The 16,228-nt window shown below is 56.5% G+C and overlaps 1 protein-coding gene across 29 annotated transcripts in view; it reads right to left on the bottom strand.

Moving 5' to 3' along the window:
- Window positions 1-1,333: 1,333 nt before the first annotated feature.
- BANP (BTG3 associated nuclear protein) overlaps window positions 1,334-16,228 on the bottom strand; it is a 124,575-nt gene continuing 109,680 nt past the window's right edge. For 21 of the 29 annotated variants that reach the window (XM_023228833.2, XM_023228845.2, XM_023228843.2 and 18 more), the window contains 3 exons: window positions 12,599-12,664; window positions 6,321-6,464; window positions 1,334-1,953 (listed from right to left, as the gene is read on the bottom strand). In XM_023228833.2, coding sequence (XP_023084601.1) covers window positions 1,882-1,953; window positions 6,321-6,464; window positions 12,599-12,664 — 282 coding nt within the window. In that variant the 3' untranslated portion in view covers window positions 1,334-1,881. The remainder of the gene's footprint in view (window positions 1,954-6,320; window positions 6,465-12,598; window positions 12,665-16,228) is intronic. The other 8 variants (XM_023228844.2, XM_023228847.2, XM_023228824.2 and 5 more) reach the window with 3 other exon arrangements.

Here is a 16,228-nt window from a genome sequence, read left to right as displayed (position 1 = left end):
AGACTCTGCTCAGCACACCTCTGTGTTCTGTTCACGTGGCTGGATGATATCGCATTCTTTGGACTGTCGGCTTTGTTTCTCCCTTCATCTGCTGATGGAAACCCAGGTTGCGTCTACCCTGTGGCTGGTATTAGCCGTGCTGCTAGGCACATCTAAGCATAGGTGCACGTGTGAGCAGCTGTCTTGAGGGCTCCGGGGTGGATCCTACGAGTGGAACTGCTGGGTCACCTGGTAGCGTGTCACCAGCATCTTGAACAACAGGTTCACTGAAGACCCAGCCCCAGACCGAGAGCTCTCTCCTCTGTGCCAGTGGCTCCCCCTCCACTCAGCACTCGGTGGGTGCCCACGCCTGCTGCCTTGCTTTCATCCCATCACAGGCATCTGTCCTTTCTCTCTGGCTGCTGTCAAAATGATCTTTGCCTGTGATACTTGCTCGTGTAGAAGCAGAGACTGATGTTCGTTTCTCCTACTTGGGGTTCTGTTCTACTTCCTGAATCCTTGAAATGCATCTTCCTTCTGTTTTCTCCATTCTCTTGTTCTGGGATTCCAATCAGATGCATGTGGATTTGACATTCTACACCCCACCTCCCAGCTGGTCCCTTCTGTCTCCTGGAGAGTGGCCAAGCTCCGGTGACCTCCCAGGAGGCCTCGGCCCGGCTCCTTGTGGCGGCCATCTTTGGAGGCGGCCCCCGAACGATGGAGACACAGAGCCCAAGAGCACAGCCCCCCTTTTGAGAGCAGCTCGTCCTAGACCCCCGCCCCCAAGGGGACCCAGTCCAGGATCCTGATGGGGTGGGGCAGGCTGGAGCCACGACCGTCTGGATGGCAACGCGGAACTCCTCCCAGAGAAAGCAGAGAGAAGCCCTGCTCTAAGTCGGCGAACATGACTCCACGTAGGCCCTTCCCAAGCCCCGAATGCAACTGCTGCAACGGTGTGGGTGAAGCAGGCCAGGCCCTGCTGGTCACCAGGGATTCAAACTGCCTCTGGCACTTCTATTTGCAGGTATTTTCTCTGCCTTAAAAAAATCTGTAAATAGTAGGGTCTGCCCCTGTGGCTGTAACTTTCTCTAAGGACCCCAGGACTGTGCCTTCTGGAGCTGGCAGAGCTCTGTGGTTTATGAGAACAAGACGTTCCACAGCTGTGTCCTAAACCAGGTTTCCCCTCGACAGCTCCAACGACACGGAAACAGAACTCTGACTGTCCCGGGGTGCCCACACCTACTGTCTGCACAGTGGAGAGGGTAGCAGCGTGGCCTGAAGCCCAGCAAGCCCAACCCCCCAGGAACAGGCACTCTCTGGCAAACCGTCTCGCGGGAGGAAAAGCGTAAGGCTCTTGTGGTCATAAATACATTTTATTTAATTAGAAACGCATAATTACAGTGTTTGGGAGCATTTCCCCTAGAAAAGTAGGTCAGCAATACCCCATCGGAACCGAGAGCTGGCTTTGCAAACACCTGCCTCATGACACTGAACAGAGCACACCGCAAAGGGCTCCTGCTACTCCCCTGGGATTTTTTTTTTCAAATTTTCTTTTTTGTTATAAACACCATAGCAAATTTAAAAAAAGCTGTTTAAACAGAAAAATATCATAGTTCTTGATTTCCCGCGCATACGTGACGCTCTCCGCACTGTGCCTCCCCTCCGTCCTCTGACACCAACAGCATGACTCAAACGAAAGGTCTCCAGCGGCGGCTGCTCTTTCAGTTGACAGGGCGGGCGCTCTTCCCCGCGGAGGCAGCAGCCTTCAGACGCACGTCAGCAGAACCCGTGCAGCCGCTGCCTGTGCTGAGGCCGAGAGAGCAGGGCGCATGGGGGCCGGGCCATGGGCGGAGCCAGCGAGGGGCTCCTGGTGCCGGGCGCTCCTCGTACCGCGGGCACTGCTCACTGGATCTGGATGGCCCCGTGCTCGAGCTGCATCTCCGGCTGTAGCGTGGGCTGCAGGGCCTCGGCCGTCTGCAAAAGGGAGAAAGGAGGAACTTTCTAGAAAAATACCCAGCACTGCATGGCCAGGGGGTGTCATGAACAGCCAGCAACATTCAGGCAGAATCAGAAACAGCACACAGGAGCGCGAAGGAGCCCTGACCGCCCCAAGGCTCACCGGACTTGGTACAGAACGCCTCGCTCCCAGTGGAAGGACGTGCCCACAGGGCAGCTCCAGCCCATCCAGGCCCCGGCCCGCCCCCCACATGGACTCGGCCACCCCGGCCAGCGCGGCAGCTGATCCTGCCTCTCCACCCGGAACTCGCTGCCTCACTGGGAAGTAACCTGAAAGTAGAGAACATCCTGGCCCTCCCTAAGAAATTTCCCTGAAGCTTCAGAGACCATTTTGCCTTCCTATAAACACTGTCCCAATGTTTCAACAAAGGATTTTCGGGGCAGCTATGTTTCTTCCCTCAAAGTTAAATATAAGGTCCGGTCAATGAGTTACAGATACGAAAAGGACTTAAGTACACAATCACAGCCTTATCTTAAAATGAGTTAAAGGCGGTTGGGTGCCGTGGCTCATGTCTATAATCCCAGGACTCTGGGAGGCTGAGATGGGTGAATCACTTGAGGTCAGGAGTTCAAGACTAGCCTGGCCAATACGGTTAAACCTCGTCTCTACAATAAATACAAAAATTAGCCAGGTATGGTGGGGCACACCTGTAGTCCCAGCTGCTAGGGAAGCTGAGGCAGGAGAATCGCTTGAACCCAAGAGGCAGAGGCTGCAGTGAGTCGAGATTGCACCATTGCACTCCAGCCTGGGCAACAGAGCCAGACTCTGTCTCAAAAAAATAAATAAATAAATAAATAAAAGTAAAGGAAAAATATACAATCTTGGAATAAGTCACTCATCCTCCAGCTCAGCCACACGGAACATGCCCCAAGTGGAGGAGCCACTCCAGGGCTTCCGTGCACACTCCCAGAAGCTTCAGCTGGAGGCACACAGAGGAAGAGCCAAGAGAAGCCATGAGCCCACGGCCAACCCCACGGGAGGAAGACACCTGGTGACTTCTACTCTAGTTAAGGTCCTGCTTCATTTTATTTTATTTTTTAGAGATAGGGTCTTGCTCTGTTGCCCAGGCTGGAGTGCAGTGGTGCAAACACAGCTTACAGCTGCCTCGACCTCATGGGCCCAAGTGATCCTCCCACCTCAGCCTCCCAAGTAGCTGGGACCACCAGTGTGCACCACCACACCCGGCTAAATTTTTTTGAGATGGAGTCTCACTCTGTCACCCAGGCTGGAGCACAGTGGTGCAATCTTGGCTCATTGCAACCTCCGCCTCCCAAGTTCAAGCGATTCTCCTGCCTCAGCCTCCCAAGCAGCTGGGATTACAGGTGCCCGCCACCATGCCTGGCTAATTTTTGTATTTTTAGTAGAGATGGGGTTTCACCAGGTTGAGCAGGCTGGTCTCAAACTCCTGACCTCAGGTGATTGGCCTGCCTCAGCCTCCCAAAATGCTGGGATTACAGGCATGAGCCACGGTGCTTGGCCCCAGCTAATTTTTTTTACGTTTTGTAGAGATGGGGGTCTCGCTACATTGCCCAGGCTAGTCTTGAAGTCCTGGGCTCAAGCAACGCCCCTGCCTCAGCTTCCCAAAGCACTGGGATTACAGGCATGAAGCACCGCACCTGGTCTAGGTTGTGCTTTTTCAAGACAAATGTCCAATGACACTGGATATACTGTTTCCTGGATGGAGGAGGGGCCTTCCAGGGTAGGATGAGGGCCCAGTGCAGGGACTGCCTCCTGAGAGCCCGGCCACAGCTGGGAAGGCCTAATGGGAAGGGGTGAACCTGAGCTGGAATGGAGGAACCATACCAGGGCCCTGGGGTGGGTGGCTGCAGGCCACAGGAGGCTGGGGTAGGGGGGCCACTGCCTGGGATGCAAAGCTCCTTCCCCCGGACAGCTGGAAAGGCAGCTAGGGACCAGGGTGGGTGAGGACAGTGGGGCACAGGTCTGGGCTGGCTGGGAGGGACTCACTTGCCCTCCAAGGATGGTGGCCAGACCCATGTTCCAGGCAGAGGCTGGTGGAGGCGCTGCCCCTGCTACAGATGGTTCAGGGAGCCTATGACACCCGCAGGCCACCCTGCATTAAGACAAGTGTCTTCCCTGCAAATAGCACCCCCCCCCACCCTTCCAATCCACTGCTCCAGAGAACAGGCCCACTCTCCACTTTGAGGACTGGCCACCCCCACAGGCCAGCGACCTGCCTTCCCTCCTAAGGGAACCCCATCTTCTCAGAGCCAGGCCCTCACAGCCGAGCCACAGGTTTTCCTAGAATTAGCTCATGTGTGTGACCCTGCTCTGACCAACGGAAGATGCCAGGCCATTCCCGAGCGTTGCTGGGGTGGGGGCTTCATGTGGATAAGGAGGCTCAACCAGAAACCCGTCTCTGTTGGGTGCAGTCACGCCTGTGGGGCCACCATGAAGACCTTCGGTCACTTCCCAGTGGGGCAGAGCTAGCCTGAGGACAAGCTGAGATGGTAAGGCAGAGAGCTGTGCGACTGGTGACAAGCTACTGCACCCTGCAGCTGCCCGGCCTCGGACAGGCAAACCTGCTCACCACCAAGTCCAACCAATGGGGTTTTCTGCGGGGAAAGCGGCCCGTTAAGCACACCATCTTCCTTCGCTGGTATGATGGATCCTAATTAAATCATTCACCTGGGGCCTGCCAGGGAGGGCATGGTGACAGAGAAAGCTTCCAGGAAGCTAGGGGTGTAAACACCAACCATAGGACACAGGTTTCTTCAACTGTGAAATCTGGAAATGACCAGAAACTTATAATGCAGCAGAAGCTCTCAGGCATGGCCCCCACATCTAGATTCCCAGGCGCGGACCTCACTGCCCTCCTGCAGCGTTCCCGTCTGGAACAGCACGAGGGGCCGCCATGCGTCCTCAGCATGGGCTGACCACGCCTGGCTGTTCTTCATGGGCAGGTCAAGGTTCACACCACATAAAATAAGCGCTGCTCAACGAATTTGCCTTCACCATCCCACCCACCCCCGCCCTCCGCCTGCCCATTCTGTGCCCATGACCCTCCTGTGCTTCCAGCCCATCTCCAGTGGGGTCAGCGACAGCGTAGAACCAAACACCACGCGGAGTACAAGGCGTGCCCGTGTGGGGGCCACCACACCCATAGGCACAGAGTACAGGGCGTGCCTGTGCGGAGACCACCGTGCCCATCGGCACAGCAGGAAGGCACAGGCTGGAAGAGGGGCCAGGCCTTCTACAGGACACGGGCCCTTAAACTCTGGGCCCGCAGCTGCCCTGCTGTGGAGAAGACGTGAGCGTCAGGTAAGCACTGACACCACCACACGGCTGCTGCAGCTGAGGCTGCAGAACTGCCCGGCCGGGCAACCTGCACACCCTGGTGAGCATGGACTCTACCGAGCCCAATTCTTCAGCAAGTGCCTCCTGAGGAGGACTCCACTCCTCCCAAGGGCTGACGGGCACACCCACCCTCAGCAGCGCCCGGGGAGCAGGGAAAGGCTGCTCAGACATCTAGGATTTTAATTCTAAGCATTGAAGATGGATGGCATCAAGACACAGGTGGATCCCCAGTGCTGGGTCCACAGGAAGGAGAAGAACAGACCCAGAGACAGCACCGGAATGTTCCCAAAGGGCTGCGCAGCAGCCAACCACCAGGCTGGAAGTAGAACAAGGAAAAGTCCCGGTTGGGCACGTTCCCAAACCAGGCGGCACAGAGGCTGCGGGACCAAGACTGCTCCTGGACACAGGGCCGCCTTCCGCCTCCTGTGTTCAGAGCAAACAGCCCATGGCATCACGGGGCTCTTGTCTGGGCCTCCGCCACCCTGGGGATGTCGGCACAGCCTCACCCTCAGGCGCTTCCGCCTGCAAGGTCTGGAGATGCTGGCCATGAGCCCGCCAGGCCATCCACAGAGCACAGCAGACCTGCACTTTGTTTCGGCGGACGCTAGGGTCACGACGGCCCAAGGTGCTGGCTCTGCCCCAAGCTGAGGCCTTCGACAAGGGGCAGGGAGCTCTCGCGCTGACAGGGCCCCCATGCTCCCCAACCCACAGGAAAGGGCTCCGTGGAGGGAGGACAGGGCAGAGCTTCACTTCTGCCCCTGAATTTACAAACATTTACACAGGACAGTCTCCAGAATCAGTCGAAATGTAGAACTGGGGCAGGATCTACCTTCTCACCTTCACATTCACGGTGCGTGGAGACGTGGAGCCTCAGATGGGCATCCGTGTCCGATCACATGCCCTCCGCACGGGAGGAGGCACGAGAAAGCCCCGGGGCCACGTGTGCCCGGTGGCAGCGGCAGGCGGCCGTGCCATTACTTCAGTGTCCGGCGCGGGGCCCCAGACTCACCTGCGCCCCGGCCGTGTGGTCACTCACCGGCGCCAGCTGCACGTACTGAACCTGGATGTCGCTGCCCTGGAGCGGCGATCCATCCACGCCCGCCGCCGCGGGGTCCGAGGAGGCCACGGCGATCAGCTGTGCGCCCTGCAGCACCTGGAGAAACATAGGTCCGTCAGTGGCATGGCCCACAACCCACGCGGCTCCGCAGATTGCACACCCTGAGCGGCAGGGACATGGCCTCAGGGCCACACCGAGGACTCTGTGGCACATCCTGTCTCCCCATCACTCTCGAGTCGCGTCAGATCTAGGGAGAGAGCCACTGAGTCTCGGCTGGATCTGTAACTCCCCCTCCAGCACCTACAGAGCGGACAAAAAGGGGAAAAAAAAGCAAGGCAGAGCTTCCACAGGGAGAGCAAAAGCCAACGCCACAGGGCCCCCTGGAAAAACCCAACAGCAACCATGGAGAGCACAGGCTCCCAGAGCGCCAGGCAGGGCTCAGACCCCAGCCAGGACCACGAGGGAGGCTGAGACCCAAACCCTCCCCATTCCCAAGGCAGAGTCACCTCAAGGCCTCAGGGAGAGCAAAGGAGCTGCTAGTGGGCACTGAGAACTCAGGAGAAGCTCGCAGGAAAGCAAGGCCCAGTTCCAAGACGGGCGGAAGTGAGTCCTGGTGGCAGAGTCCCACTGGCCCTCCCAACCCTGTACCGCCTCCCAGAGTGTGGGATGAGAATGGGGGACAGGTGAGGGGCCCCTGGGTGAGCACCTACGCCCACTTCCCACTCAATCCACCGGGCGCTCCAACAGCCAGGCAGGCGGCTCCGGTGTCCAGAGGGCCCAGGCAGGCAGGCGGGCGGCCCCAGCTCTGAGGCACCTGACATGGGCCGTGGGGCCTTCACTTGAGGCTGCACCCCACTATGGGAGGGCCAGGAGATGCACCCCACAACTTCCACACATAACCGCACTCTATGCACTGAGAGTCTCACTGGTGGCCCTGGGAAGAGCAGCAGCCCCTGTCCCGGGTGCCCCACCCCATGGAGCCTGGCCACAGCGGCCCTCCCGTGGGACCTGCCCTGGACGACAGCAGCACGGCACAGAGCAAGCATGGCCCCTGCAAACACACTGCAGAGACAGCCCCAGACACCTACAAGTGCTTTAAAGACTAGACTTCACCTACATGTGCTTTTAAAAATAGTTAGTTTCTAAGCAAAGTTCACCTGCAATGCTAGAAGAGAAGCCTTTTAAAGACACAAAGTATAGTTTACTCTACACTGAGGTTAGCAAAGCACGGTGTCCAGATCAAACCTGCTGGCTGCTTTTGTACAGCTGTGAGCTGAGAATGGCTTTTAAATGATTTTTAATGACAGAGAAAAAGGCAAAAAAAATTTTGTGCCACATGACAATTCTAGGAACCTCCATCTTCAGTGGGCATCTACAGGCCTGCAGGCCCCCACGTGCTGGCCTGTCATGACCCAAGCAAGGGCCATGCTGAACAGCTGTGACGAGACCAGGTGTGCCCCCCAAAGCTGAAAACCCATCCCCTCTGTCCCTTTACAGACAAGCCTGGCAACCCTGCCAGCCACCACTTGCGAGCACACCAGCCTCGGGGGACCAGCTGAGCCATCAGAATGAACCCAAGGAGCGTCAACCTTCTGCCTCGGGATTTCGTTGTCTCAAACAGATGCTATACTAGAAGGAATACGGCCAGAGTCAGACCGTCCTGCTGGACTCTCGGGTTTCTTTACCCGACGGCCCCTACCGCAGAGGCCTATGAGTCCAGGTGTCGGCCGCGGTCCCGGCGCGGTCCCGGGGATTAATTCATTGTGCAGCTGGTCCTTCAGCACCACAAGGGTTAGAGGCACTGACCCCTTGTGCAGCTGAAGTCACGTACAGCCTCTGACTCCCCAGAACTTCACTACTAACAGCCCGTTGACCAGTGGCCCTACCGAGAGCAGTCAGTGAGCAGGTATTTCGTGTGCTGTGTTGCGTACCATCTACCGTATTCCTCTAATAGAGTAAGTGAGGGAAAACGTGGTATTCAGAAAGGCACAGGCAGGAGGAAATACGGCTGCTATTCATTAAGCAGAAGTGGATCTTTATTAAGCGGAAGTGAATGGTCACCCAGGCCTTCATCCTCACTGTCCACATGCTGACTGGGGCTGCGGGAAGAGGAGGAACAGGAGAGGCCGGCCTTGCTGTCTCAGGGCAGCAGAGGCGAGAGAGAGAGAAGAGGCAGAAGAGGAGGCAGGCAGCTCAGTATAATTTTTACTGAAATAAAATCCACATAAGTGGATCCTCATAGTTCAAACCCACATTGTTCAAGGGTGAACTGTAGTCTTCTTCCAAGGAACAAACGTTAGTCTTCTGGTGATGGACAGAGAGAGCAGAGCATTGTGAAGTACGTGCACTGACATCAGAACGCTGACAAAGGGGCTGCTGGCCCTTGGGTCCAGGTGCCATTTACAGATGAGAAAGAGACCTGGGCAGGGGTAGGGGCAGTTTAGGGGCTGGGCTTCCATCACACAGCAGGTGAGGGCAGAGGCCACACAGAAGCACCTGGGTTCCCGAGGTCCCACAGCGACAGCACGCCGTTCGGAACCCAGCCTGATGACAAGCACACTGAGGTTTCTGGACTCTGTTTCACAGGACGGGGCAAGCCCACTGGAGCGCTGTGCATCTGGGCCTGGGGCCGCAGCTGGGCTGGGTGCAGGGACAGGGGCAGGAGAGGGAGCAACCCTATCAGCCGCAGAGACTCTGGCTCAGACCGTGAGGCTGGGGACGAGGGCACCCAGGGAGGTGGAGCCCCTGGAGAGAACCTTCCTCCCGAGGAAGGAAGGGAGAGCAGACGTTCCTGCCGATGTGCAAACCCGCCAGTAACTTTTCAGTGATGCCTGGGAACAGGCTGGGCAAGCCTGCACTTGGAAAGGGGGCAGGGGAGGAGTTCTGTACTCAGTTCCACCATGCACTGAGGCAGTCGCTCTGTCCTGGGTGGATCCGCAGCCACCCACGTTCCTGCCCCAGACCCTGGGCTGGTGCCCACTGGAGGTGGCAGCCAGCACCCGCACTGTTGGGCTTTTTCGTGAGGACCTGCCAAACTGCATCTCCCACTCATCACAACACAGACCCCGAGAATGTTCCGGAAAAAATATCCTCAGGCGCTGTCCCAAAGGTGTCTCAGGGCTGTGAATAAAGCAAGCTGCCTGAACCAGTGTTTCTCAACTATTCCTACCAGGCCGAGGCCTTGAAAACTCCTGACCTGCAGGAAATGGTCTGCGCGGCGCAGGGACTTGACTGGTAACTCCCAAGCGTCCACCCACCTGCCTGCCCTCCACGACAGCAGGGGGACCCTGGTGCAAGCCCAAGGTTCACGCCAACCAGGTGACCACCAGGAAAGCCAAGCCTTGGGCGAGCAGCAAAGGAGCACACGGCAAGCCTGCGCCTCCTCCATCCCCAGCTCTTGGGAGCCTGTGCCCCAGCCAGAGCTCTGCAAGGGCCACAGGTGGGCCGAGTGCACGACGCTTTCCACTTCGGGCACCTCTGTCGGACACCCAGCTCTAAACCACGTGTGAAAACGGAAACGAAGTGCGTGGCCACACGCAGAACGGTGCCACTCCAAGCACCTCCTCATCACACACGCGGCGTGTCACGGACTGACGACAAGCAGGCAGACAACGGGGGGAGGGCACGTCTGCTGGGGACGGAGGGGGTACTGACACACTGGATGCTACAGGGAGGCCCCGAGCCACGTGAAACTGAGGGAAAGCAAGCTTCAGCTGGGAACACTGCCAGGGCCCCCTCATCTCAGGGTGTACCCAGGCAGGAAGGACAGAGTGCGGAGTTTGACAGGCTGGGTGGAGACCTGGGGTTTACCCTGGGGTGGAGCAGGGCGAGGTCAGTGACAGGGCGGAGGACCAGGACTGGGGCAGCTGGCTCTCCAGGGCAGAGATGGCCGAAGCACGGCAGGGTGAGCGCCGTGAGGCACAGGGAGGGGCGGGCACTGGGGAGCAGCTCTGAATGGGAGCAGCAGCGGCTGACCCCTTAGATTTGGAAATAGTGCCAAGGAAATACAGCACTCTGAAACTCTGGCATAAAATACCCATGAAGTATCTCACATCAGGTTTGAGCAGTGGCAGTACAACAGGTGAGGTGGGGCTGGCCTAGAGCTCCTCAGGACACAGCCCCTGGGTCCCGTCTTCGGCGGGGGGGCGGCGGCACGCAGCAGGGCACAGGGTCACAGCCTGGTTCCAGCTCGAGTCTCCTCCCTGAGGGAGGCCCCGGCGCAGATGTGGTGTAGGTGGGAACCACACAGCATGGGGCAAGACACCTGGGCGACACTGGCCAGGGGCTGAGAGGCCAAACAGCTGTGACGCCCCACACCCAGCCCAGCGACTCTGGCCCCCTCGGCCCCATGAGACCAGCCACACAGGCCAGTTGGCCACTCCACTGGCATCAAAGCAAAGAATACACTGAGTGGCAGGCGGCACAGAGCTGCAAAGGGTTAGAGGTCAGCGGTCTCAGCTTCCCCCACACACCTAGGCCCTAGGACCCTGCCACGTGCTGTGTGTCCAACACCAATTAATAACAAAGTGAGCGTGCATTCCTACAACTGGGTTTCCAGGCGAGTACAAAACTCAGTAAAAAATTTGCCTGGTACCTCCATCCAAAAATGTCTAGGTCGCTGTGGCAACGTGCCCCGGCCGACGGCTCTGACCTCTGCCCGGCAGAGTCACCCAGCCTCGCACAGCCACTGACAGCACCGCTGCCTCCCCTCCGCCCTGGAAGACCCTCAAGTCTCCCACGGGAGTAAGAGGGAGCCCCAGCACCACTGGGAGCGGCGTTCTGAAGGCTAATGGCAAAGACACAGGCAACGTAGGCAACGTTTGGCACCTTTCTGGGGGGGGAAAAACGGAACAAAATGATTCAATGTTTTGAGTTTTTCAAGAATCTATCAACAGAAACTTCTAGTTTAATCCTGGATTTATGCAGTAGGATCTTCTCATTTCTGCCTCAAAACTACATTTTTCCAGGCAATGTGGTTTTACTTTATGTTAACAACACAGCTCAGCTGAAAATAAACAGAATTTTAGGAAAAAAGAGCAGCAGGCACTTGTTTTTGGGAACAGAGGCCACAGCGTCAGAGACTGAGTCGAAGCGGGGTTCCTTTGAGTGCCGCCTGGCTGTGGGCGTGGCTGAGGCCCTTCACCAGGCAGCCAGGCCCGCAGCGCCCAGCAATCCACAAGGCAGCACCAGTGCCACAGAGAGAAATGACACCAAACTCCCAAGTTTCACTCAAAGGAAATTTACCACCCGTTGGTAATGTCAGCCTTGGGGGTGAGGAATGTTCCCTGGACATTCACTTCCCGTTAATACATTTATTGAGCAGTTCATGAACCTCATCTCAGAGTCTAAAAGTTGTGAACTCGAAGGGACCCCCCCGCAGAGGGCCCTTTCGTGAGGAAAGGCTCTTTTGAGTCCTTGGTGCTCCAAGGAACATGTCTGGAAGAAGCCCCGTCTGCCCCGAGGCCACCTCGCATGGTCACAGCTCGCCCTGCACCTGCCGCAGTAGCGGGACGGCAGAGGCTGCTCGGACGCTGTCCCAGGTGTGCAGAAGTCGCAGGCGCAGGCGTACACCCTCTCCCGCTCCCGTCCCCACCAAGAACCCTAAGCTGGGCAGTGGGCCCAGGAGGGACAGGAAGGAGGTAGAAGGCAAGCACGGCAGGGGGTCCTCCCAGAGCGGAGCTGCTCCGCTGGCGACACCGTGGGGCTGGGATCCTGCGGGCTTCCCAGGATTGGGGTGCCCTTCCATACCTCGCTTTCTTTGTGCTCTAGCTGAGCAAGCATGCAAGCTGGTCCTGCCCACCAGCCCAGTTCTCCTGAATAAAAACAAAAGCAAAGCCAGTCCCTGTTCTCCTCCCTCCTAGATTGACCAGTTCAGCCTGAGGGAACCATCGCCACGGTGCTATCAATTTTCTGAACAAAAGATGGCGAGAAATCCTTCCCCCGTTCCTGTCATGTCTTCAGAAAGCACCTGCAAGCGCGTCTCACCCCAGCTGTCTGTGCTAGGTAGAGCTACCCACCCCACAAAGATACCCAGGTCCCAATCCCTGGGCCCTGTGGTGTGACTTTACATGGGCAAAGGGACCTCACAGATGTGGCTCAAGTGATCACCCTCACATGGTGAGATGACCCTGGATGGCCAGGTGGGCCCAGTGTCATCGCGGGGGTCTTTAAAAGCAGAGGCTCCTCCCAGCCGCAGAGGGTGGGGGAGATGAGATGTACAAAGGACTCACCTGGCCACTGCTGGCTTTGAAGACGGATGGGGCCAGGAGGCAGGGGATGCGGGTGGCCTCTAGAAGCTGGAAAAGGCAAGAAAACGAATTTTCCCCTGGAGCCTCCAGAAGGACCAACCCTGCCTTGCTTTCAGCCCACTGAGACCCAGGATGGGCTTCCGCCCTCTGGTAAAGCCATGGGGTCTGTGGTCGTTTGTTACGGCAGCCACAGGAGCCTCCAGCCAGGTCCCCAAAGGGCTCTTCATGAAAACATCAGATTCCCAAACAGCAAAAACAACAGAAATAAGAGGCCTGGCAGTCTGTGCCTTCAGGGCGGGCTGGCAGCTGCAAGGAGAGCAACCACGCTTTTCCATTAGAAAGAGTTTGCACTGTAGGAGTTTTTAAAAGCCAAAACAAAAACTGGAGGAGAAAAAAAATGAACCGTCCTCTGACTCGTGTTCCCCAGTGGCCACTGGGCTCTAGCTGCTTCCCAGGGCCTCCTAGCAGCCTCAGAAGCTGAAGGTGGGGTCCTGGCTGTCTCCTGTCCCAGCCGGAGGAGTGCCCTGGGGGCAAGAGAGGCAGCATCCCCACCCGCATGCAGGTACCAGGCTCCCATCTAGCACTGCCAGCCATGGGGGCCTCCACGGGAGTCTGTGTCTGGCAAAAATATCATTGCTTTTTAAGGGAGGAAGGCATGTCCGGGTGGGGTCCCCAGGCCTCCTCAGTGAGTGCCACGTGGTACCACACAGGCGCCCAGCCTGGCGATGCCCTCTCCTCGGCAAACTCGAGTGGAGGAAAGTCAAGGGGACACATGGCCAACCCAATTCTGGCCTGGACACCTGGCCGCTTCCTAGGAGCATCTGTCCACAGGAGGCAGGTGAGCTGTTTTGCTCATTCGAGGCCACTCATTTCTTGAACCCTAACTGAATGGGCACATCTGTCCTCCAAATAAAAGCCACTCTCCCAGGTCCATGATGCCACCACTGCTTCCAACGGTTCTAAGGGAGATGAAGCCACTGTCCCTGACCACAGGTGACCACAGGGCAAGGGTGCAAGGGACGCACAGGGCGGTGGGAGCGCCGCCATGGAGGCAGGCCCTGCTGTGGACGCACACCTGCCTCACCATCCACCACCTCGCTGTCCACCCCCTCTACTCTCCCCCTGCTCCCCTGCACCTCTCAAGCCCCCGATACCTCCTGCCCCAGCCTCGCGCTCCGCTGCCTCTGAAGAGAGCCCCCCGACCCTGGTCCCCCGGTGCTGGTGCCTGCTTGTGGTTGGCCCCCATGGGAACACGAGTTCCAGGGCAGCAACAAGGTCTGTGCCTTTGTTCCTCACAAAAGCCCCGGTACCTCTTTCTTCAAATCTTACGTGTATGTTAAGTGTTTCGCTCATTTCTGAAAAACTTATCAAGACAAAATCAACATAGAAACATTTGAAAGTCACGACTTTTCAAATGCATTCCCAGTTGAGAACATTTTCTACTTTTATTTTCATTTACCACTTGGGTATGCCTACTTCATTGTTACTGTAAAGCTGCAAAGTTAGATTCTGAGGTTTCTGACACTATAATTCTTCCAGTGTAATGAGCTGCATAGATCGTGTGAAAAGTCATGTCACTGGCAATGCTGGCAGGAACATCATCACTGTCAGGATGCCATGATGTGCCTTCCACAGCCAGAGGACGGCAGAACCGTCTTGGAAACCAGCAACACGGTTTCCCAAGTCTCATTAAGAACAGCTGTGATCTGATCTTAACCTCCTCTATCAAGAGATCTTTTAAAATGTAAAGTGATTACAAAACCAACACAGGAGCTTGTGCACAGAAGGCGAGATGAGAAATGCCCACCGAGGGGCTGAGGGTCCAGGCTGGGAGGGGACTCACTTTCTCTATGGACCTGGTGGATTGTTTCATATTTTTGCCATATGTAGATTTCATAATGAAACACTGAATTCCTATTAACTAAGCAAGGACGCCAAGCTGGGCCATGTAGAAGGGCAGGGAGGACCACGACAACACAACTCCTCCTTCCGGGACCAGCACCCAGGCCAGGGCAGAAAGCGTCCACGTCGGGGAGGGGAGGGCCAAGAGGCGAGAGCCGAGGCACTGGGCCTGGAAACAAGGGAACCAGGGTCAGGGGCAGATACTGAAAGGCAACGCCGTGAAACGCGCAGAAACGAAGGCACGGCGCACCCTGAGAACAGTCATGCAGAAGGCGGCGGTGCGCCCTCCGCTTGGCTGCGCTGCTGCAGGCTGAGGGCACCTCCATGCACTGCGCAGCCTCTTAAAACACATGGGAGGCTGAGATATAATTTGTTGATTTGGACTTGATTTTAAATTGGCAAAGAGTAAAACTCAGGGGTCAGATCTTAAATGCGAAGCAGCAAAAATGAGGTCGTGCCAGGGTCCCCGCAGAATGCTGCACACCCCAAGATGAGTGCCCTGGATCTGTGTAGTCGATCTTGCTGCTGGGAGGACAGAGCCCCGAGATGAAAGGAACCCCAAGTCTGATGCAGGCCTTCAGGGGCAGAGCAAGCTGGGCTGAATTCCCACTTGGTGCCCAACAATGAATGTTCAATTCCTTCTTCCCTCTCCCTGCTGGCTTTATGTCAGCCCGGCCCCGGTCTGAGGCATTTCCAAACTGGCTCTGGAATGCAGAAGCCGCTCACGGGAACGGACAGTGTCCTGGCTCCCAGGCTCCAGTGACGCCGGCCTGCGGCTGAACTTCAAGCAGACTTCCCAAAGGGCAACACCTCATCATCTCGAAAAGAGGCTTGGGGACAGGGCTGGAGACACGTGCTACTTTACCATTCAGAGGGTTTTCCCCTGAACATTTCTGAAACGGAGCCAGTTGTTTTCAGATAAAAGAAAGTGGCAGAAGGTAGGAATGGGAGCAGCCGACTGAGGGAACCCCGGCCTAAAAGCACTGCATTTTGAGCACACACATCTGGTTTCCTCTATCTACTGAGAATGCAGAAATTCTGTGTAATACGTAACTGAGATCATGCTAAACCGGTGTAACTCTAAGGTCAATGCAAGAAGCCCAAGGACTTCTCAGTACTATTTAGATACAAAATCCTGAATCTAACCAAGAATCCACTTGCGTTGGTTTGCAATGCAAAACCAAACCAAAGAACCCTACCTCCCACACACTTAAAGGATATACTCAGAACACTGTTGAAGTGTGTGGACAGAAACGAGGATGAAACCACTAATCCACAGCTGTGCTGGAAAAGCCAAGAAGTCCTTTGTTTTTGTCACTCAGCTTTGAATCCAACTTGTTAAGGTATGAAGGAAATCTAGATGTTCATTTCAAAAGTAGCTTCCTCATACTAGAAAAATGAGGTGCTCAGGCTGGGCGCGGTGGCTCATGCCTGTAATCCCAGCACTTTGGGAGGCTGAGGTGGGTGGATCCCCTGAGGTTGGGAGTTCGAGACCAGCCTGACCAACATGGAAAAACCCCATCTCTGCTAAAAATACAAAATTAGCCAGGCGTGGAGGCGCGTGCCTGTAATCCCAGCTACTAGGGAGGCTGAGGCAGGAGAATTGCTTGAACCCGGGAGGCAGAGGTGGCAGTGAGCTGAGATCGCACCATTGCACTCCAGCCTGGGCAACAAGAGCAAAAATTCTGTCTCAAAAAAAAAAAAAAAAAA

The sequence above is a fragment of the Piliocolobus tephrosceles genome, chromosome 17 (assembly GCF_002776525.5).
Source record: "Piliocolobus tephrosceles isolate RC106 chromosome 17, ASM277652v3, whole genome shotgun sequence".
NCBI classification, from domain to species: domain Eukaryota; kingdom Metazoa; phylum Chordata; class Mammalia; order Primates; family Cercopithecidae; genus Piliocolobus; species Piliocolobus tephrosceles.
The sequence above is the reverse complement of the archived record's forward strand: the minus strand, read 5'-3'. Positions and strand labels throughout refer to the sequence as shown.